Source organism: Diabrotica virgifera, chromosome 5 (assembly GCF_917563875.1).
Source record: "Diabrotica virgifera virgifera chromosome 5, PGI_DIABVI_V3a".
Lineage (NCBI taxonomy): Eukaryota > Metazoa > Arthropoda > Insecta > Coleoptera > Chrysomelidae > Diabrotica > Diabrotica virgifera.
In genome coordinates this window covers 8,145,518-8,173,344 of record NC_065447.1, presented here as the reverse complement: position 1 = coordinate 8,173,344, position 27,827 = coordinate 8,145,518, and the positions used below count along the sequence as shown (strand labels likewise).

At 30.5% G+C, this 27,827-nt stretch overlaps 1 protein-coding gene across 3 annotated transcripts in view; it reads left to right on the top strand.

The window, feature by feature from the left end:
• The window catches only part of LOC114337420 (vacuole membrane protein 1), a 79,333-nt gene that overhangs the window by 13,204 nt on the left and 38,302 nt on the right, over positions 1 to 27,827 (top strand). The window contains exon 1 of one of the 3 annotated variants that reach the window (XM_028288030.2): positions 16,543 to 16,727. The exons of the other annotated variants lie outside the window; for them this stretch is intronic. Coding sequence (XP_028143831.1) covers positions 16,674 to 16,727 — 54 coding nt within the window. The 5' untranslated portion in view covers positions 16,543 to 16,673. Of the gene's footprint in view, positions 1 to 16,542; positions 16,728 to 27,827 lie in introns of those variants that run through there. 3 annotated transcript variants of the gene reach the window in all.

The window sequence follows — 27,827 nt, the reverse complement described above, 5'->3', positions numbered from 1 at the left end:
GGATCATTTTCTATATCATTCCGCTGTACGCTAAAACCTTGGAGCTGGTTGCCACCCTATCTCGGGGGCTAGAATTTTTTATTACATTTTAACCATGTATTCGATGTAAAAAGTATTTCTAAGAAAAAAATGTTTTTACATGTTCTTCGTAAAACTGATATTTTTCGAGTTATTCGCGCTTGAAAGTAACAGTTTTTCGACGAAAAAATCGACTTTTTAGAGGTTTTTTTTGAGAATACCTCGAAAAATGTGCATTTAATCAAAAAAACTGTAGATATCAAAATTGTATCTTTTAGTAACACAAACCAAATTCTTTTTCTGTAATATCTTTAAGACCAATACAAACCGAGATACGGCATGATAAAGGTTAGCTTTTTTCGTCAAATGCATAATTTGAAATATTCAAAGCCAAATAACGGAAAAACTTTGGATTTTTCTAGGAATACTTATACAGTGAGCACGTAAAGGTTGGAATAAATTCATTTTCTCGAGAATGGATGAATTTGGAAAAAAATCTTGAAACAGGTCAATTTTTATTTTTAAATTACGACTTTTTGGCATATATATCATACTGGTGACGTCATCTATTTGGGCGTAATGACGTCATTGATGATTTTTTTAAATGAGAATAGGGGTCGTGTGATAGCCCATTTGAAAGTTAATTCAGTTCTCTACTCACTAGTATAAACAATAACATAATTATTTATACAGGGTGTCAAAAAAAATTTTTTTAATTAAATTTATTGACATAAAAAGAAGAATGTATGTAATTTATTTAATTCAAAATACATTTTACTGCTCTCAGAAAACATAAAAAAATATTTATTTGAGAAATAATCATCGCTTTTCGCTTAAATTAAATGTTTAAACTGTCGAGAGGCAGGTGGGTGGCTGCATTATTATTGAATTTAAGCAAAAAACAATATTTATTGTTAAATAAACCTTTTTTTCTGTTTTCTGAGAGCAGTAAAATGTATTATGAATTAAATAAATTACATGCATTCTTCTTTTTATGTCAATAAATTTAATTCAAAAAAAATTTGTTGGACACCCTGTATAAATAATTATGTTAATGTTTACACTACTGGATAGATAATTGAATTACCTTTCAAATGAGCTATCACACGACCCCTATTCTCATTTAAAAAAATCATCGATGATGCCATCACACCCAGATGGGTGACGTCACTAGTATGATATGTATGCCAAAAAGTCGTAATTTAAAAATAAAAATTGACCTGATTCGGAATTCTTTTCCAAAGTCATTAGTTCTCGAGAAAATGAATTTATTCCAACCTTTACGTGCTCACTGTATAACCTTTTTTCAAGTATACAGTTAGACCTTTCAAAAAATAATAATAAGAAGTTTCTAGCGTGAAAATTAAGCGACTTATGATCAAAAAAAGGTAGGTACCTGCTTTTCTTTATGAAAAAAACAGTGAAAACAACCCCCTAACTACCCTCCTAATTAAAAATTGGTCTTCAGTTTTCTGTAATTTTTTTATATTTGTACTATCAATACACCTAAGAAGTTTGACGTATTCAAAAGGCCTAATTTTAGAAAAATTGGAGTTTAAAGAAAAATTGATTTTTTACAATTTCCTATTTTTCACCTTTTACTTCAAAATATTTCCGAAAATACTGGAGATACGAAAAAAATGAGCTACTAAAGATTGTAGCTTTTTTAATAACTAAATTTCCTTGTGCATAGATTTTCATTACAGTGAATAGTTAGCGAGATAGATATAGCTGTTTAAATCTTCTATTTACGAGCAAACACCCCCTTATTCGAGCACTTTAAACCCACCCCAAACCCCAATTAATAATTAAGGGATTTTACGGAATTTAGTTTACCCAGCCTTATAGCTCTTCAAAAATCCTACAAAATCATGTTTGAAAAAACTTTTTATTGCCAAAACTGAAGGAGCTATGTTTATAAAACGAATTTTTTTTTTCGAAAAATTCGAATAGTCCGCTTACGGATCATTTTCAATGTATATACAGGGTGTCCCGGAAAATAGTGCGTTCCTTAAAGGTGTGGGTAGAATGCACCATTTAAAAGAAAACTTTCTTATAAATTTTTTTTCTAAAGTCATCTGTTGCCCCAAAAAATTAAAATAATGTATTTTACTAAAATTTACATTTGGCAACACGGCAGTTTTATTTATTTTGACACAGCTTAGATAAAAATATACAAATTGTAAACACAAACAGTCATATCATAATCACCTGTAACCCCAGAATAGGTACATCCTATTGTTGTGATGTTGTCATGATTTCGATAGCGAGTATCATGATATTATGTTAATTACGTTTAGTGCAAGATTTACAGCAAGGCTATTTACCTCCAAGTAAAATAAGATCTTCAGAGAACCCGAATTTCTGTGTAAAGTGTTATGTGCAGATAAAGTTTATTTTTACGAATGGTGTGTTTAACTTTCGTGGTTGACAAAAGTATGAATTTGTGGGCTGGGAATATTTTTTATAATCATCTAATTGAACCATTCGAACTTCCCAGAAGATTGAATGGAGAAATGCAGGTACTCAAATGTTTGCAACATGTTCTATCGATGCTTCTTGAAGACGTAGCTTTATTGTAATAAAAAATTTTTATGTAAGTTAAAACACTATACAAACCTTATTTATTAGATATTTAATAAACACAAATATTATGCTGTTTTTCCATTACTGTTATCAGTATTTTATCAATGTATATTATGCCTATGATCGATCATTCATGATAGTTGAGTTACAGTAAAATTATTTTAGCACAGAAGGAACGCAGCGCTGCCGGCTGTATTTGCTTTTCTGTGGACATTAATCAAATGCATTAAAATTAATAAATTATTTTTTTGAAAACGGTTGACTTAACAAAAAAAATTTATTAGACTTTCTTGCTCTAAATGGTGCACTTAGCCCATACCTTGAAGGAACGCACTATTTTCCGGGACACCCTGTATAATACCACAGAACCGATTCGTATACTGGAAGGTGACTAAAAAACTATTTGTATTTGTACATATTTGTAAATTCGTATTTTTGTGTAAATAAATGTTTTTGTAATTCTTTAATTCTACTTTTTTTCTGAATAGATCTATTAAATTATCTACTTATAAAAATTGTAATGGTATTAAGGTTGGTTTTTAAGGGTTGAAATATTATAATATTATATCCTAAAGCATAAAACAATCATTATTTAACCAATCAAAACAAAATTTTACCCATATTAAAGTACCCAGTTTTTATATAATTTTTGACAATAAGGGGTAGTTTACACCCCTAAAAATAATCAACGCCCTCAAGCATGATATAGATAGAATATGAAGTACAGTGTGAGATGATCCTAATCCCAAATTTTTATGTAAATCGATGCAAGCCGAAATTATTATTTTAGGATAAGTAAATTTTCTATATATAGCTCCAACAAGGGTGGTTTTAAGGGTTTAAATATTAGGATAGTATATCTTAAAGCATAAAACAATCATTATGTAACTAATAAGAACCAAATGTTGACAATATTAAAGTTTAAAATGTTATTTTATAATTTTTTACAATTAGGGCTAGTTTCCACCCTTAAAAACCCAAAAGCGTACAACGGCTCAATATAGAAAATGAACTAGAGGGTGTAATGAGCCTAATCCCAAATTTTTATACAAATCGATGCTGGACGAAAAATTGCGAGGTTTTGCCATTTTTTCAGTTTTATTTGCTCGACTATGCGGCTATAGTTGGTTTTTAATTTCAGCATTTTATAAATGCTAGAATATTCCACAAGGTCACACAAACTCTGAGAAAAAATCACAGCTTGATTGTATACCGGGTGGGTATACAATGACGATTTACGTGTATAGCAACAATATTATTACAGCGATATATAAAAAATAAGACTATACCATGTTAAAGAAATCACTTATATCGGACAACATGTTTAGGAAATTCGAGACATTAAGAATGATCAATTTTTTAGGTGGTGCGTTAATTTCTAGGAGAAGTGTATAATAGGATGTTCAATAAATTTTGCAGTTCTATAAGAAAAACACAATTTTAAGTGAGAATCTGGAAGGGCTGCATAATACGCTTCCACAGTTGTCATTTGATGGAAAAACGCTTTCCAGGCATGCATTTTTTTAGGTATCGAAGTCGCTAGAGTCCAAATCGGGTAAATACGGTGGATGCTCCTTCATGGATTTTACCCATTGACAAAATGCTCATATTACACGTACACGGTGCATTGTACTGATGAAATTTTTTTTCTTTTGTACACCGGGTCTTTTTCACGATTTTTTTCCTTTAGTTTGTCTAAAATATTCAGAAATTATTGTTTTACCAGTGTGCAAGTAATCCACAAACAAAATTCCTTCCGCATCCCAAAAAACTGATTCTTACACCTTCTTTACCGATTTCCATACACGAAATGGTTTCGGAACTGAAGAACCCGGTTCACACCACTTGGTTCTCTTGTTTTGATTCAGGATCACGATGATAGACCCAAGACTTATCCATAGTGATAAATCGACGTAAAAATTCACTTTATTCTTTCGAAAACGCTTTAAATATTGCTGAGATAGTCGCATTCGAATCTGTTTTTGTTCTATTATTATTAGCGAATGCGGCATCCATTGAGAACACAGCTTTCTGAAACCCAATACTTAAGTAAAAATATTGATTATACCGCCCAATGATATACCTAGGATTTAATTTTTTGTATTAAAACTTTTGGATCGCAGTTGTAGATAACGTAGTATGGCTTTGCAAAAAGTAGTTGTATTTTATTTTATTTCCCATTGTAAATAGTTAAAAATATAGTTGTATTTTTGTTAGTTTAGCACTAATTTTTAACAAAATTTGACCATAAATTGAATCATTGAAGTAGTAGTTATCATATTCTGTCTAAAAATAAGAACTAAAAATGACTTAAAAAAAGGGTTTCCTAGAACGAATATATCTGAGTATGCATATAGTCCCAAGTAATGAAGCTTAAAAAATAGAACAAAACCTCGCAATTTTTACAGAATGGATCGATTTGCATGAAAATTTGAGAATAAATAGTGGATAGTCCAAGAATCAAAATCTATATGATGCCGAAAGGCGCTTTTACTATGGGGGTGGTTGCCATTCCATCTCGGAGGTGGAAATTTTTTATTATATTTTGACCACAAAAGTTGGTAAAAATATTCATTCTAATCAAAAAACGTTCTATACATTTTTTTGATAAAATTAATAGTTTTCGATTTATTCGCTATCGAAAGTGTTAGTTTCATATCGAAAAAATCAAGGTTTTTAATAAGTTTTCTGCTAATAACTCCAAAAGTTTTCGTTTTATCAAAACAATTTTACTTAACAAAAATGTACATTTTGAAAAAAAAAAAACCGTTTTTTAATTTTCTTTAAGACCAACAGTAATCGAGCTATACTTTATTATTTATATGTTAGCTCTTCTTCGTCAAATGCTAAATATTGTAGTTTCAAAGTCAAAAGACGGGAAAACTATGCATTTTTCGAGGATAACTTGTTCAAACTAATTTAAAGTACTTAAAAATATCTTTCTCTAGAAATAAAAAAAAATAGTCTAGCTCAAAAATGAAGTGACTTATTATGAAAAAAATGTCCGTCCCTATTTTTTCAGCGAAAATGTGATGGAAAGCAACCCCATAATCACCACCTTAATTAAAATTAATCATTGACCTTATTTGGTCTTCTTTATTTATGTATTATAAATAGGTTCTAAAAGTTTGAAAGGCTTAGAATGATTAGTTTAAAAAATGGAGTTAAAAGAGAATAACGAATTTTTTTAGTTTGGAAAAAAATGGCCTTTTCTTCAGAATAGAAAGATTAGCATCAGAGATACGGAAAACTGTTTAAATATGAAATTGTAGCGTATTTATTTACCAAGAAACTAGTTTGCAAAAATTTTGTCTAGAGCAATAATTGAGTGAGCTATTAACAATTAAAACTTGTAATAACATGCAAAAACCACCTTTACCAACCCTTTCAAAGTCACCTGTTTTTGCGACAGGATTTTAAAAAGATTTAATATTATTAAGCTGATAGATCTTGTAAAAACCTACAAAATTAGTTTTTACCAAACTTTCTAAAATAAAAAGTAAAAAAGTTACGGTTAAAAAATCAATATATTTTTTTGAAAAAAAAAGAGAAGTTTTTAGTCATTGGCCTTATTCATTCTTCTTTATTTATGTATTGTTAATAGATTCTAGAAGTTTGATTGGCTCAGAATGATTAGTTTTAAAAAAACTAGAGTTAATAGCGAATAACGAATTTTTGTAGTTTGGTAAAAAGAAGTTTCAGAATAGAAAGATTAGCATTAGAGATACGATAAAATGTTTAAATATGAAATTGTAGGTTATTTAATTGTTGTAACTTCGGTTGAAAAAAATTTTTCTACGGCAAAAACTGAGTGAATCATAAATGAGTACCTATATCGACAAACTTTGATTTTTTCGATATAAAACTAACACTTTCGATAGCGAATAAATCGAAAACTATTAATTTTATCAAAAAAATGTATAGACATTTTTTGCTTAGAATGAATGTTTTTATCAACTTTTGCGGTGAAAATATAATAAAAAAAAGAATGTGTGTGTACTTTGTACGCACGTAAGAAGTTATACTTCTATTATATGATTATATGATTATAAACGAAATTAATATACTTTTTATTTATATTTTATTTAAATATTAAATTAATTTATACTTACTACTTCTCAAAATTTTTTATTAAAACAGTGCCAAAAAACACATTAAAAATGCCACAAATGATTTCTGAACATTAATTGTCGGAAAAATTTTTAACTAAATACGTATTTTCTGAAAATAAAATTATATAATAAATATACTTACAATCATAAAATGTATAAAAAAAAATAAAAAAATAAAAGTTTCTATTGGGATTCGAACCAACTTACCACGCGGCTGGTATTTGCGTTGTATTGGGATCCACCCGCATTAAAACTTCGCCACAGAGACAGCTTGTCATTATGTGCGAAGATCGTCTAACTAAACAGATTAACCTTTTGACATTTTTAACTTATGTAAATCAAATTATTTTGATTTTGAATTGAAATGATTTAGAATTGAAAAAATACAACAAAACATAGAGTAAGAAGACAATATATTAGGTGAATATTAAGATGTAAAATAAAAGTATTACATACTACTTATGTATTTTGGTAGGATCAAGGTAGGTATCGGAGCCCGTATAACGACTAATAAATTTCGCAATCACTTGCGTCGTGCAAAGTGGCTATGTTCAAATATCATAACAAAATTTGATCAACTATTTATAAAACACTTACCAGTGAAAGATTCTTTAGCTTTGAATAAGCGAGATCTGCGGCATTCATACTAGGCACAGTTTGATGAGCTTTCACATTGTCATGCAACAATCATCTCTTCTATGTAAATAAGTCCAAAAATATAATATGAAAACTATTTAAAAAGGCAGTATAACCATTAACTAACTTTTTGTTTGTTGTTTCTCTTCCTACAAATTTTAAAACGCAACAAGCATACATTATAACCAAACCATGCACAGTCCCACAGCTGTGCCACAGCTGCCATATTGGATAATTTTTGTCATGTCATTTGAACATCCAATCAGAACAAAGTTATAATGCGCATGCGCCCGGTCGCTAGGTTTTCCCATATAAAATTTCACCGTCATTACGCCCGTAAAGAGGTATAACTTCAAAAATTTTCACCCCCGAGATGGGGTGGCAACCACCCCCATGGTAAAAGCGCCTTTCGGCATCATATAGATTTTGATCCTTGGAGTATCCACTACTTATTCAAAATTTTTTAAGCAAATCGATCCATTCTGTAAAAATTGCGAGGTGAACAGCTTCGGTTTCTGGACTAATATTAGAAATCAAGAAGAACCCGTTGCTAGGCCAAAATTTTGCCTGTAGAAGTTATTAACTGAAAATAAGTATTTCATATACATAATTTTAATAGCCCTAATATGTACATACTTATATTTGGTTTTGTTTGTTAAAGTCTATCTGTGATAATTTTCCTAGAAAATGTTTTTTTTTTACAAATTTGTAAGGCACTATGTCGTATCTTCGTTACTTTCTGTCCGATGGTACCATGTCTTGTAATTGGATTTTAATATACAAACGCATATTACCAAAACCTAATAACTAAATTCGTATATGTCGAGTTACACACTCTATTTCATCTACGACCATCAAGAAATTTCATATTTTTTAAGTTGATATTTTAATTTTTGGATACAGATAATACGTTGTCTTTATTTATTAAAAATGCAGTGTTTTGGATTTATTCCTCACCATTAAAAAGGTATTTAACTTAATTATCTTACAATTACATATATTATCTTTTAATATACAGAGTGAGTTTTATGCATGGAAACCCACAATTATCTCGAAAACGGCTTGCACGATTTTTATGGATTTTGGTATATAGGTGTTTTCTAATGCGGCCGATATTATAGTGCTAATTACATTGTTGTCATATTTTCCGTTTTTCTGGAAATCTAATGAACTTCCTTATTTCAAATGGAATACCCTATATAGTTTTTATGTTTTGAAATCTTTAAGAAATACTGATTATTTTTCATGTTATATTCCCTATACCTAAATGCCATAATTTCGGAGTTATTGCTACATTGATTTAAAAAAAATTTAAACAAATTATAAAACTCAATTTTTTTAGCTCAGGTAAACACTATTTTAGGTTGTGGATCATTGGAAACAAAAAAGATTTTTTGTAATTTTTCTCTAAAATTAATCGTTTCCGAGTTATAAACAATTTAAAACTGAAAAAAAAACGAATAATGACGATTTTCAAGGCTCAAGAACACAAATTAACAATATTATTTTTGAAACAGCGAAGTACCCAAATTCAAGCTCAAGCCTTATTTTATCAGCTACCGATAAGTAATTTAAGATTGTTTCATTTTAAAACATTGATTTTTAGTTGTTAATGCAGCCCGATCGCCCGTCCTCTCATAATATGCACTTCATTAAAAATTAAAAAGCAATATTTTAGAATAAAATGAGCCAAGAAATCTTATGGCAAGCTAAGAGAAGAAAAGTTGTACTTGAATTTAGGTACTTTGTAATTTCAAAAATTATATTTTTGACAGATCTGACAACAATATAATTAGAACTATAATATCGACCGCATTAGAAAACCCCTACCTACCAAAATCTATAAAAATCGTGCAAGCGGTTATCGAGATAATTGAGTGTTTCCATACATAAAACTCACTCTGTATTGCAAAGGCTTCAAAATGGCGTACCTACTATAGAAGTTCTAAAATTAATCTGTAAATTGTGATGTAAAAGTTGTAAAACACTCTGAAACAGCAAAATAGGGTAAACTCGTTAATTGGTTATAAGTCCAATAGTAAAAACTATAATTTCTAAAACGTGGTTCGACTTTGAACATTATTAATATTAATGATGATCATCAACCTACAACAGTAAATTGTTAGCTACTATTTTTTGCATGCTTTTGCCCACAATAATTTGTATATAACACTAACTAACACGCATTTTGAACATTTAGTTTTGTGTAAGTATATAAAATGAATATATTATGAAAGTAATAAGTAATATGAATTTCTATGAATAGATCTATCTATTTAAATTTGTTTAATTATATTTCGTATATCTAAATAACGATTTTAATCTGATGGTATTATTTGGTATACGATCATACGCTTATTAAGGGGATGGGTACGCAGTTTCTGCTCCAATGCTATTCAAATGGGATTCATTTTTTTTCGAATCCTGAGAAAACTAATAAGTATTTTTGAAAAATTTAAACGCAGAATGAAAGATTACGTTATTAGCGAAGGCCGAAAGTCCCTGAGAACTTCTATAATGTTTATTTTAATAAGTTACAGGGGTGAAAAACTAAGAGAAAATTTAGTGTGATTTTTAATTTCAAATATCTCATTTAAAATAAACTTTTTATTTATTCTAAGGGACTTTCGGCCCTGGGTAATAATTTAGTCTTTCATTCTGCAATTTTTCAAAAATATTTATTGGTTTTTCAGGATTTGAAAAAAATGAACACAATGTCCGTGGTAATATTTTCCAAATCTATCTTTGTCATACAACGCACTCAGTCGAATAGAATATTGTCAGCATATTGTCAGACAGTGACAATTTTAAATATTTGACATGGCATCAAGAATATTTTGAGTTGCTGATTAAATAATATTGATAGTGTATTTTTGATAAATAATTGATTTAAGACGTAAACTTAATGAAAAGTTATTTATTGTTTATTATTTATGGAAGATCCAAGCAGAGAATAGGATATATTCAGTGATCCAAGTATTTTGGTGTTAAAGATGTTCAAAATTGTAAGCGTTTCATAGTAACAATATATTATTAAAAAATCACTTTATCACTTTTCCTCTTTTCTCGATTGATTAATAGTTTTTGTTGTACAGTAGATAAATTATTACAATCACCGAATACATAGTGAAAAAATTATCATATTAATTAACTGAATTAATAATTAAGGCAATTAATTATAGAAGTAACAGTTATCCAAGAACATTCAAAAGCCATCTTTAAAGTTAATGATGACATTGTCAAGTAAAGTTTACGTATCCATACCAGTGAGAATTTTACTACACGTAATTTGCCGTGTAAAGACAGAAAAGTAGGGATAGCCGTAAAATATTTGCGAATTATGTACCGATGGCCTTAATCCAATTTTCTTTAATATCAGGAATAATGTCAGAAATTTTAGTTATACATCTGCAATAAAGTTACTATAGTTTTAAAATGAAATATTAATTTTTTAATCGTTTCAAACCATTTATTTTTAAACTTTCTCGTGGTGTCATTATCAAAAAACTATTAATGACCCTTCTGAAAAAGTTTAATCTTTTCTCGTGGTTTTAATAATAATAATAAATCTTTTCGGGATATTTTCCCAGTCTAAGCACAAATTTATACATTAATAATTGTCACTAACGAAAGAATGTGACGATATAAACCATTTTATAGCCTATGAATAATTCATAATTATTCGACTACTCATATACGAATACGTTACATAACAACATTTCGTCAAAAGATTTCCACGACTATCAAAACTGGAAGTTATGCAACTCCATAATTATTAACCAATATTGAACACGGAACTTGTTTATATAAATAAATAAAAATTGTGTGATTATATAATAGTGAAAACTCTTTTGCGTGGTTCTGTAAGTTTGTTTAGTTATATGCTTCACAATTATATGTTATGGTGTGTGAGATGTTATAATTTAGAGGCTCAGAAGTACAACAAAAAAAGAATAAATAATAGCTTTGTAGTAGCTAACTACACTTTATTTGTTATTGGAAGGGAGTGGTAAACTTCAATATTATGCAAGCAAAACACTATTTGATTCAGAGTTGGACCACCATCTCCATATAGCTATTTCTGCATATATGCTTCACCAGTGGAGCTATGCAGTCACAACTCTAAACAAAATATCAACACCCTGCCTATTTAAGGGAAAACATCGCGATGCAATGATTCTACCTTTTGAGACGCAAAACAGCGACATCTCTCGTAATACGAAGACGAAAAGCCCTAGACACCACCGACACAATAAATCACATTCGTAACGAAAAATAAATCTCTACTACATAGTCCTGTCGCCAGGGGGGTACAACGGCCTCCTTAATTCAGATGGACTTACCAAAGTTTTTTTTATATATTTTGACCCGCAGAATACGAATTTTTTGGGTAACAGTTGATCCGGATGTCGATAACATTGTTATAGACAAAGAACTTGAGGAATTACATAACAGCGATTTCTCGCAAAACAAAACATCTTTTTGTATTTTTTGGGTCATTTTAAGCAAAAAAAATTTCTACAATTATTTTCGTAGAATGCATAGTTTTCGAGATAACCGCGGTTGAACTTTCAAAAAATTGAAAAATTGCAATTTTTGAACCCGAATAACTTTTGATTAAAAAATAAAGTAGCAATTCTGCTTACCGCATTTGAAAGTTTAAGTGAAATTATATCGGCTTTGATTATTTGCGTTGCTAAAAATTAATTTTTTTATTGTTAAACTAATCTATAAACACATAGTGTTTCCCGTGCCTAACACATGCGTTTTAACGCATGCTACGTAGAAATTGCCTCGCTTGCACTTGTAGCTACTCTACCTACTCGTTCGATTTTAAATGAGAAATCATAGAAAACATCACTCACATACTAGGTGTTTATAGCTTTGTTTAACAATAAAATAATAAATTTTTAGCAATGCAAATAATCAAAACCGATATAATTTGACTTAAACTTTCAAATGCGGAAAGCAGAATTGCTACTTTATTTTTTAATCAAAAGTTATTCGGGTTCAAAAATTACAATTTTTCGATTTTTTGAAAGTTCAACCGCGGTTATCTGGAAAACTATGCATTCTACGAAAAAACTTGTAGGAATATTTTTTGCTTAAAATTACCCAAAAAATACAAAAAAAGTGTTTTGTTTTGCGAGAAATCGCTGTTATGTAATTCCTCAAGTTCTTTGTCTATAACAATGTTATCGACATCCGGATCAACTGTTAACCAAAAAATTCGTATTCTGCGGGTCAAAATATATAAAAAAAAAACTTGGGTAAGTCCATCTGAATTAAGGAGGCCGTTGTACCCCCCCTGGCGACAGGACTAACACTTTAAAAATCATTTTTAATAATTAAATGTAATTTTCGGTTAAAACAATTTTTACTTTAAAATATTATAAGTCTTTCTTTAGTCAATGACTGTGAAATAATTTCTTAATTGTTTAAATAAAGTCACTACGATTTAAGAAAACAAAAACAATTAGGTATCTCGGCTTCAGTTGGTCATAGAACATTTTTATTTTGTTTTGAATCTTTATTTTGTCTTCAGCAACAATAAACTGCAAGTTATAAGATGTACAGGGGCGGCTTAAGTTCTAAATGTTTATAACGAAATTTGCCCCCTTATTTTCAAACCCGAAATAAGAGGTTGAAAAATGTTATACGCATTTATTTACATCAGAATATGAAAATATAAGTCTTTAGAAGGATAGTGGATCATGGATTAACTCTCTACGATTTTTTTTAAAGTTATAGCCTTCGTCATTTGACCCCTTGGGATAAACAAATTATAATATCTGAGCAAGAAGTTCACCAATCGGGCCCTACAAATTTTTTTAGGTTTGGTTTTGAAAGATCTTCATTTTAAAGCCTTAAAAAATACATGAAAGTTATTTGTACAATAAATAATGCAATTGCAAAAAACGGCCATTTTGGACCTTTCGCAGGCTGTTTTGCAATAATCTTATTAACGAAATTAAACTTGCCATAGCTCAAACTGTAGGTCTTTTAATTTACTACAATTTTCTATTTAAAAGTTTTTCTCTAAAATGAATATTCTAAGCTGCAAAATTAAAAATCTTTAATAATTGCAAATTTAACAAATGAAAAACGTCATAAATAAAAAACCGCACAAAATTTTTGGTTACATTTTAGTAGAAGTTATTCCTGCCATCGTCCTTTACAACACCTGATAGGTTTCAAAAATTCCTGAATTATATCCTGAAATCGACCTATTAGTGCGACCGATATGTGAAACAATTGCACATTTAATGATACAAGCATATAATTTGGACCACATATACTACACATATAAAAGTTCAAATTTGGATATGAGGCCATCTCAAATTTTGCTTTTTACGAAAATGGCGGGCATTCAAAATGGCGACTATAAATATGTGTTTAATAGTACCATAACTTTTGAACGAAAGGTCCGATTTCAACCAAATTTGGTATATTGGTTCTTTTTTTAATTTACAAGATGGATGTGGTGAACCAGAAGAATCGGTTTAATTTAGGAAGGAATCGGAAGTAATTTTTCAAAAAGGTAATACCGCAATTGAAAAAACCGTAAAAATATTTTGTAGAAAATATTTTTAACTTTTTAGTTGTTATGTAATTACCATTTAATAAATGCATAACGTATCTTCACATGTACCCTATTTGTGACCGATTCGTGGAAATATAAGAATTATTGTGCATTTAATGGTAGAAGCATATATTTTGGACCACATATACTACATACATCAAGGTCCAAATTTAGATATAAGGCCATCTCAGATTTTACCTTTTACAAAAATGGCGGCATTCAAAATGGCGACTATACATATGTTGGCGACTATACATATGGCGACTATACAAATGGCGACTATACATATAGCACGTTAACTTTTGAAGAAAAAGTCCGATTTCAACCAAATTTGATATATAGGTTCTTTTTATGATGTGTAAGACCAAGGTCTTGAACCGGAAGAATCGATTTACCAAAAGTTGTGTTTTTCCTGATTTTTATTTAAAAACATGTTGTATTTTTACCGATTCTTTCACCCTGTATATATTAATTATTTAAAAAGTTAATAACGGCGTTGAATAAAGCGTAAAAGAATTTTCTAGGAAATATTTTGAACTCTTTAGTTATGTTAATTACCAATTACTAGATGCATAACGTATCTTCACATGTACCTATGCTATGAACCTATGTGCGGCAGATTCGTGCAAATAATATAAGAATTATTGTGCATTTTATGGTAAAAGCATATACTTTGGACCACACACACTACACATACAAAGATTCAAATTTAGATATGAGGCCATCTCAGATTTTGTCTTTTACAAAAATAGCGGGCATTCAAAATGAATCTGCCGCACATAGGTACATGTGAAAATACGTTATGCGTTTATTAAATGGTATTGTCCTTTTCATGAGCATTTTTCAGTACGTAACAAATGATAGGAAAAAGGGTAAGTCCGTGATAATACACATTTATGACATTTATTCTAACATGACATTTTAGTTAAATCTGACAGTTGTCAGATTTTATTTTCAATTTGGAATAAAAACAAATGAAATGTGTTTCTTGCATCTATAAAATGGTATTTTCTTTGATTTGTATAGTCTTATAAATTATACAGATTATATTTGTAATATTATTATCTAATTAAAAAAAAATATTTTTTTTATTATGGCGCCATCTATCGACAACTAGAATAACTAGAATAAATGTTATAAATGTCACCGACGAAATGTAATCACCGACGTGCCTTTTTTTCTGTCACATACAATTTAATTTGTTAGAAAGAAATCGAAAAACTGTGACGCACTGAAAGATGATCATGAGAAAAAGAATAATTAACATAACTAAAAACTTCAAAATATTTCCTAAAAAATATTTGTACACTCTTTTTAATGACGGTATTACTTTTTTTTTAATAATTAATATATACAGGGTGAAACAGTTGAAAAAATACAACATATTTTTACATCAAAAATAGTAAAACCACAACTTCTGGTAAACTGACCCTTCCGGTTTAAGACCTTGATCTTTTTCATCAAAAAAAGAGCCTTAATACCAAATTTGGCTGAAATCGGACTTTTCGTTCAAAAGTTATCATGTTATTAGTCACATATGTATAGTAGCCATTTTGAATGCTCGCTATTTTTGTAAAAGGCAAAATCTGAGATGGCCTCATATCTAGATTTGAACTTTTGTATGTGTAGTATATGTGGTCCAAATTATATGCTTCTACCATTAAATGCACAATCATTCTTATAATATTTGTAAGAATCTGCCACACATAGGTACATGTGAACATCCGTTATGCATTTATTAAATGGTAATTAACATAACTAAAAAGTTCAAAATATTTCCTAAAACATATTCTTACGCCCTTTTCAATGGTGGTATTACCATTTTGAAAAATTAATATATACAGGGTGAAAAAATTGAAAATAAATTATTAACATAATATAAAATAGTTTTACATAAAAAACCAGGAAAAACACAACTTCTGGTAAACCGATTCTTCCGGTTCAAGACCTCGATCTTATACATCAAAAAAGAACCTATATACCAACTTTGGTTGAAATCAGACTTTTCATTCAAAAGATATCGTGCTATTAGTCACATATAGTCGCCCATTTTGAATGATCGCCATTTTTGTAAAAGGCAAAATCTGAAATGGCCTTATATCTAAATTTGAACCTTTATATGTGCAGTATATGTGGATCAAATTATATGCTTGTATCATTAAATGTGCAATTCTTATAATAAGTATTTGCACGAATCTGCCGCACTATATTTTTCACCCACAGCTTGGACTATAAATTTTGTGGAAGTATTGAAAACAAAAGTTTTCAGTGTTTTATTGTTAGAATATTGCCAGTCAAAACTGTCCTGTCAAAATTGTTTATTTTTCATAGCATAGTGACTTATCCGTCTCTTTTTCTTGTGTTGTCATTGTCATGATGAACTATTTGCATTGTTTCGTGTGTAGAAATACCCAGGACACGACAACTTTTGTCTCTATTTATATCTTTTAGCGCTTAGCCAGTGTCGAGCCATTAACCAAGATCAAGGAAGGAAGTTATTCACGAATTTCTCCTAACAATTTTTTCACATTAAAATCGCGTGACTGTTTGTGTTCTCGGAGTTGGATGCAAACCATTTCGTTGAGAAAGTTTCGTATTTTACGTTCACTCGTGGGATCACTTTCAATTTCGGCAGCACTCTCGCGAGCTTCGTTCCGTTCGATAATTCATATCGTTTGAGTCGTAGTCGGCTGTTCATTGACTTCTTCGTTAATTTAATTGGAGTAATTTGAAAGAGGATGGCAGTGTGTGACGAGTTTTTCGATACTTCGTCAATGACATTAGTGAAAAATGTAAGTATTGATCTATTGTACATATTGTGTCGTTTTATTTCATTTTAATATACAGGGGGCATGAAAATCTTCTTTCTTCTTCTTCTCACGGTGCCTTATCCTTAAGGACGTTGGCCATTACATTTGCCCATTTAATCTTGTTTGCAGCCGCCCTGAATAGTTCTGTGGGAGTCATATTCGTCCATTATCGTAGGTTTTTAAGCCAAGAGTTACGTCTTCTTCCTGGTTCCCTTTTGCTATTGATTTTGCCTTCGATTATAAGTTGGCAGGGTTGAAAAAAAACATGTTTTTTTTAATTCTATACAAAACAAACGTTTTTTTTTGTTTTAAACGGTTTTTTTTGTTTTAAACATGTTTTATTTTTCGTTTTTAAATTACGTGTTTTAAACAAATAAAACGTAGAAAAAAACATTGTTTAAATCATATTTCTTACAATGAGAAGGATCTGTTTGAGGAATTAGGCAGAACAGATACATATAATAACTTATGGCTGTTCAGCCCATATTATGAACTTACTTGCCCACGATATAGAAGTGCCAGGAATAAAGAACAGTGTCAAAAAATTGCAAATATTTCAGAAATGTACATTTTGCTAGCGCAAAATTCCGAGAAGCTGGTGGTTCTGCTCTTTTATTGCATTAGGATGTTTGTTGGAATACTTTATCGGAATGCTTAGAAAGTTAGTTGAAAAACTGGCCAATATTATTTCACATTTGTTCTAAACAATAGAATAAGTATTAAAAAAATTGGAAAAAAATCCTTTGTAAAAGGTATAAATTTTTTTTTATTCAAATCCCTTAAAAGGGCTACATCACATGGCAACCAGGATAATGCCCTGAGGTACTTTTTTTCAGAAACATCACTCATTTCGCCTTCAGTTGCCATTAAGTGATTGAAATGTAAACAACTCAATTTTGATCCCACGTGTTGGGAAATTTCAATACATTACCTCAGGGCATTATCCTGGTTGCCATGTGACCATCACAGGGCTTTTATTGAAGTATGCACTTTTAAGGCATCTATATTACATGTAAAGGGTTTTTACCCGGATATTTTTCTTTTTCTTTTGTGGGTCAGCTAACATCCAGTTTATCTAACACTGATGATGATTTTTTATAAAAATCGAAAACGTTTTGTTGTGATGTAGCCCTTTTAAGGGATTTTAATAAAAAAAATTAATACCTTTTACAAAGGATTTCTTTCCAATTTTCTGATTGATGGTATACAGCCAACTACAGGAAAAACATTTTCTTTTCCTTGTGGATTTTTTAGAATAAGTATTGATAAAGATGTAACAAAGCTTGTAAATGATACAAAGTTAAAGGCAAATGCCAAAGACTAGGTATTTATAAAAATTAAAGTATATTGCAGTGCAGGGACAAAGTCCAAACAAATACTTGCACTAAAGGAGAGGCTACAGAGATATGGCTAGAATTTCTGGAAGCATTCGAGACTGAACACGCAAATGGCGAATTTTTGGTAAATGATACGAATAAAGTCAAGGAGCTTATGAAAATGGCTTTAATCCTGGCTCATTTCTTGACAAGTTTGCTTGCTCATCGCTTTAGTGGAAGTAAATTTAGTCAAGAGCAAATAAAAACTGGTACGGAATATGTAGAAACTTCACTTCACATCCAGAAGCATTGCCAATTATTATTAATTACCAGGCAAAGTGTGTACCCTTTAATCCATATATATTTTCTAAACATCTAATGTACAACCATTGGCATGGTGGCGTTCTATGGTCATACAACATAAAAAAAAACTCTTCTCATCATACGCTTTAGTCAATTCCAAACTATGTAACCGGCTAGGCAATGTCAAAGCTGCTAAGTTTCAATTTTTAAAGAGCTTAATTATAGAAGTGATCACGTGGTTGATAAAATTGATGACTTAGATTACAAGATTACTATGAGACTAAAACAATTTGAGAAAATTATTAACTCTTAATGTTGTTCTGAAGCTATTTCCTTGTGGCATTTTTATGATTAATTATTTATATGGGAAATAAGCCACAATTAAAATGAAAAAAATAATTTTATTAACGTTTCGACGCCCAAATCGGGTGCCGTTGTCAAAATACAAAATATTACTAAATAAACAAAAATGTTGTTGCTAAGCAAAAAAATTCTTCTAATAATTTATTTAATCTGACTCATTTATATTGGCAATTTAGACATATATTATACATTTTAAAGTAGAAGACTTTAAAATGATATTGCCAATATTTATGAGTTGCGTTCCTGGGACGACTTACTGAAAGATAGTTCATTCGATTACATGAAATCAACCCCAACTTGGGGTTGTTTATTTCCCAATTTGTTATTTTTTTATTATAAATATGGCTTATTTCCCATATAAATAATTAATTATTAACTCTTGTATGCAAAATGTTTTGAGTTTTCCAATTTTTGTTGTGTTCCCATTATTAATAAATAAAAATATATTTGTTACAAAGTCTGTATAATAATAATAATAATAATATGTATAAGACTTTTTTCATATTTATGTATTATTCACAAAAAAAAAATGAAAAAAAACGCTTGTTTAATTTAAGTGTTTTAAACATGTTTAAAACAGTTGTTTAAAACAAAATGTTTAAAACAAAACAACCCTGTAAGTTGGAGCAGTTCATACCTTTTATTTCTTACGAAGTGACCAAAATATTGTATTTTCCGTTCTTTTATTATAAGCCTAAACTCTCTTTCCTTGTTCATCCTCCGCAAGACTTCCATTTTGCATTTTTGCATTTGTCGTAATGCTCATGTAGAATATTCTGAGCATTTTACGGTAACACCAGAGTTCGAATGCTTGGATTCTTTTTTGTGTTGCTTCTGTCATTGTCCAGGCTTCAACACCATAGAGCAGGGTGGAGAAAACATAGCACGTAAGTATTCTAGTTCTCAATGAGATATCCAGCTAGCGGTTACATAGAACTTTTTGCATTTTGTAAAACACTGTACGTGCCTTTTCCAGGCGTGTTCTTATCATTAGTGAGTTGTCCCAAGTTTCATCAAGATTACTTCCAAGGTACGTTATTCTTGTTACTCTTTCCAGATCTGTTCCGTCGACATTGACCTTCACCCTTCTGTTTTGGTGCTTACTGATGACCATTGTTTTTGTCTTCTTTGTATTTAGTTTCATTTCAAATTCTCTACAGGCTGTCGTTACTCGGTCCATTAGGCGTTGCAGACATTACTTCTTAAGTATTTTTTTTCTTCTCTGGAAGTGGTCTGTTCTGTACCGATCGTATTGCAGCCAATTGTGCATCTCCAATTTACTACACTCCTGGTCAAAAAAATCGGGACACCTTAAAAATGGGTCATTTTTGATGTCCCGAATCTCCTAAACCTGCTGTCCGTTTTTAGTCATTTTTTTAGTATGTTACAGCCTTATTCTTTAAGAATCTCTGTGTAGTAATATTGTTGCTAAACATGTAAATGTCATGTCTGTGTCTTTATATCGTGTAAATGTCATTATATACCGGTTGTAACAATAATACTGTGTTTTTTCATCAAAGTTCGGAACACCCTGTGGAATATTCTAGCATTTAACAAATATTGAAATTAAAACTCAATTGTAGCTTTAATATTTTTAACATTCTGCTTTGTGACTCATTCACTTATCTTGGATGATGAAAAAGTTAGGTACTTTGACAACTAGCCATGTTCTTCAACAATACAGGGTGTTTCTAAATAAGCGCGATAAACTTTAAGGGGTAATTCTGCATGAAAAAATAATAACCGTTTGATTTATGAACATATGTCCACAAATGCTTCGTTTCCGAGATACGGGATGTTGAATTTTTTCTTACTATTGGTGGGTTTGAAGAGGTAGTTATTGCGCATTTTTTGACGTACAATTATGTATTTTATATTCACCATTGGTGAATATAAAATACGGGTCATATAACCCGGTTATATACCATGTATGCACGTCAATGGTGAATATAAAATTTTTAGTTGTATGTCAAATAATGTAAAATAACTACCTCTTAAAACCTACCAAATTTCATTTGCATACCTCAACCGGTTTTAGAGCAATAAATTAATCGTCAGTTTGTAAGAAAAAATTCAACATCCCGTATTTCGAAAACTAAGTATTTGCGGAAATATGTTTATAAAGCATGTAATTACTTTTTCATGTAGAATTAACCCTTAAAGTTTGTCGCACTTACTTAGAAACACACTGTATTGATGAAGAACAAGGCTAATTGTTAAAGTAGCTAACTTTTTTATTATCCAACATAAGTGAATGAGTAAAAAAAATAATGTTAAGAAAGCCTAAGGCTACAATTGAGTTTTAATTTCAATATTTTATATACGATAGAATATTCCACAGGGTGTTCCGAACTGTGAGGAAAAACACAGTATTATTGTTACACCCGGTATATAAACATTTACATGTTTAGCAACAATTTTACTACATCGAGATTCTTAAAGAATAAGGCTATAACATACTAAAAAAAAATCACTAAAATCGGACAACAGGTTTAGGAGATTCGAGACATCAAAAATGACTCATTTTTAAGGTGCCCGATTTTTTTGGCCAGGAGTGTATTATACACATTCTATTAACTTCAATAGATCTTCGTGACCTTAAAGGGGTGATACACACACGAGTAAGTACGCGAACTTATGGCTCGCGACCTTTTTCGCGCGTGTATCACCGCAAGTACGCGTGCTTAAGTCCGCCGAGTAAGTACGCCGTCGATCCAACAAGTTTGAAATCTTACTCGTAACCCGTACCTGTATCACTGCCACGAGCCTCGAGCCATCATGTTATTGCGTTTAAAGTTACACTTATATTTTCACTAATTAAGCAAATTGCCTAGAAATAATTCAATCGTTTATTGTTGAAAGGAGACAAGTTACATTTTATAAGTTTTGAGAAAACCGTAAAACACTATTTTAAACTATACTAAATTATTTTGATTATTTGTTTTTGAGTAAACCTAATTATTTATAGGCTGTTTTATCCTCCTGATGAAAATATTACCATCTTATCCATGATATTTTGTTTGTTTATGCCTACCTTGTATTAAATTAAAATAGATCAAAAACAAGTGCTATACTTCACATCATGATTTTGACAGCTTACTTACCACACTTATAAAAAATCAAATTATTCTTCTATTTAACAAAACCTGATCAAAAAAATAATCAAACTCTACTAAAAATCATAAGATTTTAGCAAAATTAGGTACACGGAAAATAAAAAATTTAACCACGAGGACAGTTTCTAATTTTTTTGCTACCGACGGCGACCGCGATCTTTAAAACCGCGTACTTTAAGTCTGCCGTGTATCACCGACGGCGAGCTGAGTAAGTCCGCGATCTTTAAACCCGCGTACTTAAAGATTGCGTGTGTATCACGCGCTTTAGTTTACTTTATATTGTTCTTCGTATTCACAGAAATGTTTTGTTTGTTTTGGACTTTGGAACCAAAAGACCCCGCAGAAACCTTATGGGAAATGGCTCTCTGTCAAATGTTCTGAAACTTTGGGTTCTGATAGTCCTTGATGTGTAGAACAAAAGACTCAATGGGCGAGTAGCTCCAAAAAATCATGGTTTTAAGATATAAGAGTCTGGTACAGTGAGGTATACCTTATAGGTACAGTGAGGACGTTTGAGTTGGAATAAATTCATTTTCTCGAGAATGGGCGACTCTGGAGATAAATTACGAATCAAGTCGATGTTTATTTTTAAATTATAATTTTTTGGCATATATATCATACTAGTGACGTCATCCATCTGGACGTGACGACGCAATTGATGATTTTTTTGCACAGGGATAGGGGTCGTGTGATAGCTCATTTGAAAAGTTATTTAATTCTCTCTTCACTAATATAAACATTAATATAATTATTCGAAAAAAATCATTTATTTAATTCGAAATACATTTTACTGTTGTCCGAAAACAGGAAAAAATGTTTATTTGATAAATAAATATTGTTTTTCGCTTAAATTCAATATTAAAGCTGCCACCCACCTGCCTCTTAGAAGTTTGAACATTTAATTTAAGCGAAAAACAACGTTTATTGTTCAAATTAACATATTTTTTTGTTTTCTGACAGCAGTAAAATGTATTTCGAATTAAATAAATTATATACATTCTTCTTTTTGTCTCAATTAATTTAATTCAAAAAAATTTTGGGTACCCTGTATAAATAATTATGTTAATGTTTATATTAGCGAATAGAGAATTGAATAACCTTTCAAATAATAATAATAGGATTTATTTAGCGTTTTAGCTATTACATTACAAATAAACGTTTACATATATTTAAATAACTATAACTTAAAAACGAAAAATCAACTAATTCTTAAAATACAATTTTTTTAACCTACTTTTGAAGACTTTAACATTTGGTGAATCTTTTATGCCAGATGGTAGACTGTTATATATTCTTAGTCCTTCAACAAAAAGAGTTTTTTCCATGGCACTTGTATTGAACCTTTCAATATGATAATTATCAAATCTTAAATTATACTGACCTAACAAAAGTGATCTTTTAATGACATAATTATTGAAGTATTGAGCTATCACAAATGAGCTATCACACGGCCCCTATTCTTATTTAAAAAATCATCGATTGCGCCATCACGTCCAGATGGATGACGTCACTAGTATGGTATAATGCCAAAAAATTATAATTTAAAAATAAAAATCGACCTGATTTGTAATGTATCTCCAGAATCGCCCATTCTCGAGAAAATGAATTTATTCCAACTCAAACGTCCTCACTGTACCTATAACCTTCAGAGGCATATATCTCGAAACCATGATTTTTTGGAGCTACGCGCCCATTGAGTCTTTTGTTCTACACATCAAGGACTACCAGAACCCACAATTTCAGAGCATTTGACAGAGAGCCATTTTCCATAAGGTTTCTGCGGGGTCCTTTGTTAACCAAGATTGAGTAGATATACTGAGACTTCTTCTTCTTGTTATCTCATGCTCGGTTCATCGTGCGTTGGATTGGATATCAAACTGGCTATACTAAATTGTTGACGGTTTCTCATATAAGGGATGCAGAGGATCTGTTAGACCATTCCCTCAGGATTCTAAGCCGGTTTGCGATTTTTAACTATTCTGAACAATTCCGTCACTTTTCCCATCCGCTGAAATTCAACCTCGTTACGAACTTTATCTTTTCTGAGAAGTGTATCCGTTAAAGTCCAAGCTTCGATACCGTATAAAAGAATAGAGAACAGTCCTATAATACTATTCTAATTTTCACTTTCACAGTAATATTGTTTCCATATGAAATTTTCTTCATCTTAAAAAATGCAGTTGTAGCCTTCTCTACAGCGTGTCTACTTGAGTTGGAAACATATGGGAAACTTTTTTATTATTAATTTTACGAAAAAAAGTTATTCTTTATAAAAAGTTCTGCATGCCCCAAAACCTAAGATTCAATTATCAGATATCAAATTTTCTCAATATTATACGAGGTATGTCAAAAAATATGAATTTCGGCTAAGGGTAAAGTACCTTTATTTCTCTCAATATCGAAAATTCTTATGATAAAAAGTTGTTTGGAATTAAAAACTAAGTAGTCCTGTCGCCAGGGGGGGGTACAACGGCCTCCTGTATTCAGATGGACTTACCCAAGTTTTTCTTATGTATTTTGACCTGTAGAACACGAATTTTTTGGGTAACAGTTGATCCGGATGTCGATAAGATTGTTATAAACCAAGAAGTTGAGGAATCACATAACAGCGATTTCTCGCAAAACAAAACATTTTTTTGTATTTTTTGGGCCATTCTAACCAAAAAATGTTCCTACAAATTTTTTCGTAAGATGCATAGTTTTCGAGAGAAACGCGGTTGAACTTTAAAAAAATCGAAAAATTGGAATTTTTGAACCCGAAAAACTTTTGATTAAAAAAATAAAATAGCAATTCTGCTTACCGCATTTGAAAGTTCAAGTCAAATTATATCGGTTTTAATTATTTGTATTGCTAAAAATGTATTATTTTATTGTTAAAACAAAGCTATAAACACCTAGTGCTTGAGTGATGTTTCAATGATTTCTCATTTAAAATCGAACGAGTACGTAGAGGAGGTAAAAGTGCAAGCGGGGCTATTTCTAAGTAGCATGCATTAAAACGCATGTATTAGGCACGGGAAACACTATGTGTTTATAGCTTTTTTTAACAATAAAAAAATAAATTTTTAGCAATGCAAATATTCAAAACAGATATAATTTGACTTAAACTTTTAAAGGCGGTAAGCAGAATTGCTATTTTATTTTTTATTCAAACGTTATTCGGGTTCAAAAATTGCAATTTTTCGATTTTTTGAAAGTTCAACCGCGTTTATCTCGAAAACTATGCATCCTACGAAAAAACTTGTAGGAACATTTTTTGGTTAGAATGACCCAAAAAATACAAAAAAATGTTTTGTTTTGCGAGAAATCGCTGTTATGTAATTCCTCAACTTCTTTGGTTTTAACAATCTTATCGACATCCGGACCAACTGTTACCCAAAAAATTCGTGTTCTACGGGTCAAAATACATAAAAAAAACTTGGGTAAGTCCATCTGAATTAAGAAGGCCGTTGTACCCCCCCTGGCGACAGGACTAAAGATGAAATATGCAATTACATGCTTCTTATTGAAAAAAAAATATTTTTCTCAAATTTATGGATACCCAACATCGTTTTTAATTATTACAAATATCATAACTCGTTTATTATTCATTTTACGAAAAAAAGTTATTCTTCCTAAAAAAAACTTTGCATGGTCTAAAATCTAAGACACAACCATGATATATCAACTTTTATTAATTTTATACGAGGTGTGTCAAAAAATATGAAATTCGCTCAATATTATAGCACCTTTATATTTCACAGTATTTCAATTAGAAGGATGTAATTGCATATTGACACATAGTTTTTAATTCTAAACAACTTTTTTAATAACCGTTTTCAATATTGTGAAAAATAAAGGTACTGTACTCGTGGGTGAAATTCATATTTTTTGACATAACTCGTATAAAATTAATAAAATGTCATATCTGTTGGTTGAATCTTCGGTCTTAGGACATACAGAGATTTTTATAAAGAATACCTTTTTTTCGTAAAAGTAATAATAAAAGAGTTATCGTATGTGTAATGAATAAAAACGAAGTTAGTATCAATAAATTTGAGAAAAATTTGGAAAATATTTTTTTCCAATTAGAAGCATGTAATTACATATTTGAGCTTGGTTTTATTTCCAAACAACTTTTCATAATAAGAATTTTCGATATTGAGAGAAATAAAGGTAAAATTGGAAAGAAATCCTTTGTAAAAGGTATAAAATTTTTTTATTAAAAATCCCTTAAAAGGGACACAAAAAAAATCACAACAAAACGTTTTCGATTTTTTTAAAAAATCATCATCAGTGTTCGATAAACTGGATGCTAGCTGAGCCACAAAAGAAAAATATTTGGGTAAAAACCCTTTACATAAAATATAGATGCCTTAAAAGTGCATACTTCAGTAAAAAGGCCTGTGATGGTCACATGGCAAACAGGATAATGCCCTAAGGTAAGGTATACAGGTTTCCCAACACGTGGGATCCAAATTGAGTTGATCACATTTCAATGACTTAATGGCAACTGTTGTTGCTGGTGTTGTTAGTCATTGAAATGTGATCAACTCAATTTGGATCCCACGTGTTGGGAAACCTGTATACCTTACCTTAGGGCATTATCCTGTTTGCCATGTGACCATCACAGGCCTTTTTACTGAAGTATGCACTTTTAAGGCATCTATATTTTATGTAAAGGGTTTTTACCCAAATATTTTTCTTTTGTGGCTCAGCTAGCATCCAGTTTATCGAACACTGATGATGATTTTATAAAAAAATCGAAAACGTTTTGTTGTGATGTAGCCCTTTTAAGGGATTTTTAATAAAAAAAATTTTATACCTTTTACAAAGGATTTCTTTCCAATTTTGTGATTGATGGTATACAGCCAACTACAGGAAAACCTTTTTATTTTCCTTGTGGATTAAATAAAGGTACTTTACCCTTAGCCGAAATTCATATTTTTTTACATACCTCGTATAATATTGAGAAAATTTGATATCTGATAATTGAATCTTAGGTTTTGGGGCATGCAGAACTTTTTATAAAGAATAACTTTTTTTCGTAAAATTAATAATAAAAAAGTTTCCCATATGTTTCCAACTCAAGTAGACACGCTGTATATGTATTCTACTTGAAGTTTCTAATTCTAATTTTTTTCATTCGACCGACGTGTTTGTCTTGCATTGTTAGGCATTCTTCTGGGCTTTATTTTTTTTTGACGATAACTGGCTGTATCTTCTCTAGATTTATCGTTATTTTCCATTGGATACTCCATTCTTGTATTATATCCAGTACCGTCTGTAGGTTTCTTACAGGTATATCCAGGTTCCTGTGTTTAGCCCCTGTTGCAGTGCCGTTTGTGTCTCTTATTTTGTATTACGCTCTCTTTCTCTCTTTCTCTCTCTTCAGTCCTAACTCCCCGACTCCCCGGAGAGAATGTATGTGGTGTATTGTCCGTCTCTAAAGATCTCTGGTCATTCCTTTCAACTTATGCATAGATATTTTCCATATTCCTAATAATTTGATCGATCCATCTTGTTGGGGATATTCCTAATAGGGGAGTGCATTTAGATTTTCACTTCGGAAAAAATCAAACAAGATAAAACTTTTTGTAATTTCATTAAGAAATGTTTAATAAACAACATATCAAAAAGTTCTACTCGAGAAGTGGGTGCTTCATTTTTTATTAAATAAATGAACAGCGAAGTTAGATGTTTTTTTAAATAACTCCGAAAATATAACTTTTAGAAAAAAACTGACTTGACCATTGAAAAATTCAGAAAATTTTTCAAAAAAAAACCTTATATAAAGATTTTTCTAAAAGTAAATCTCTAGCTTCTGTAATTTTTTATTTATAACGCTAAAGTCACCCTTCTCACACACATTGGCGCACTGTAAACTAGCGTTGGAAGAATTGCACGGTTGAGTTTTTTAAATGTAATTCTTTAACTAATGGATCAAAAGAAATTTTACAAATTGGACATGAAAGAAGATTAAATAAGCTATCTTATGGTTGTAA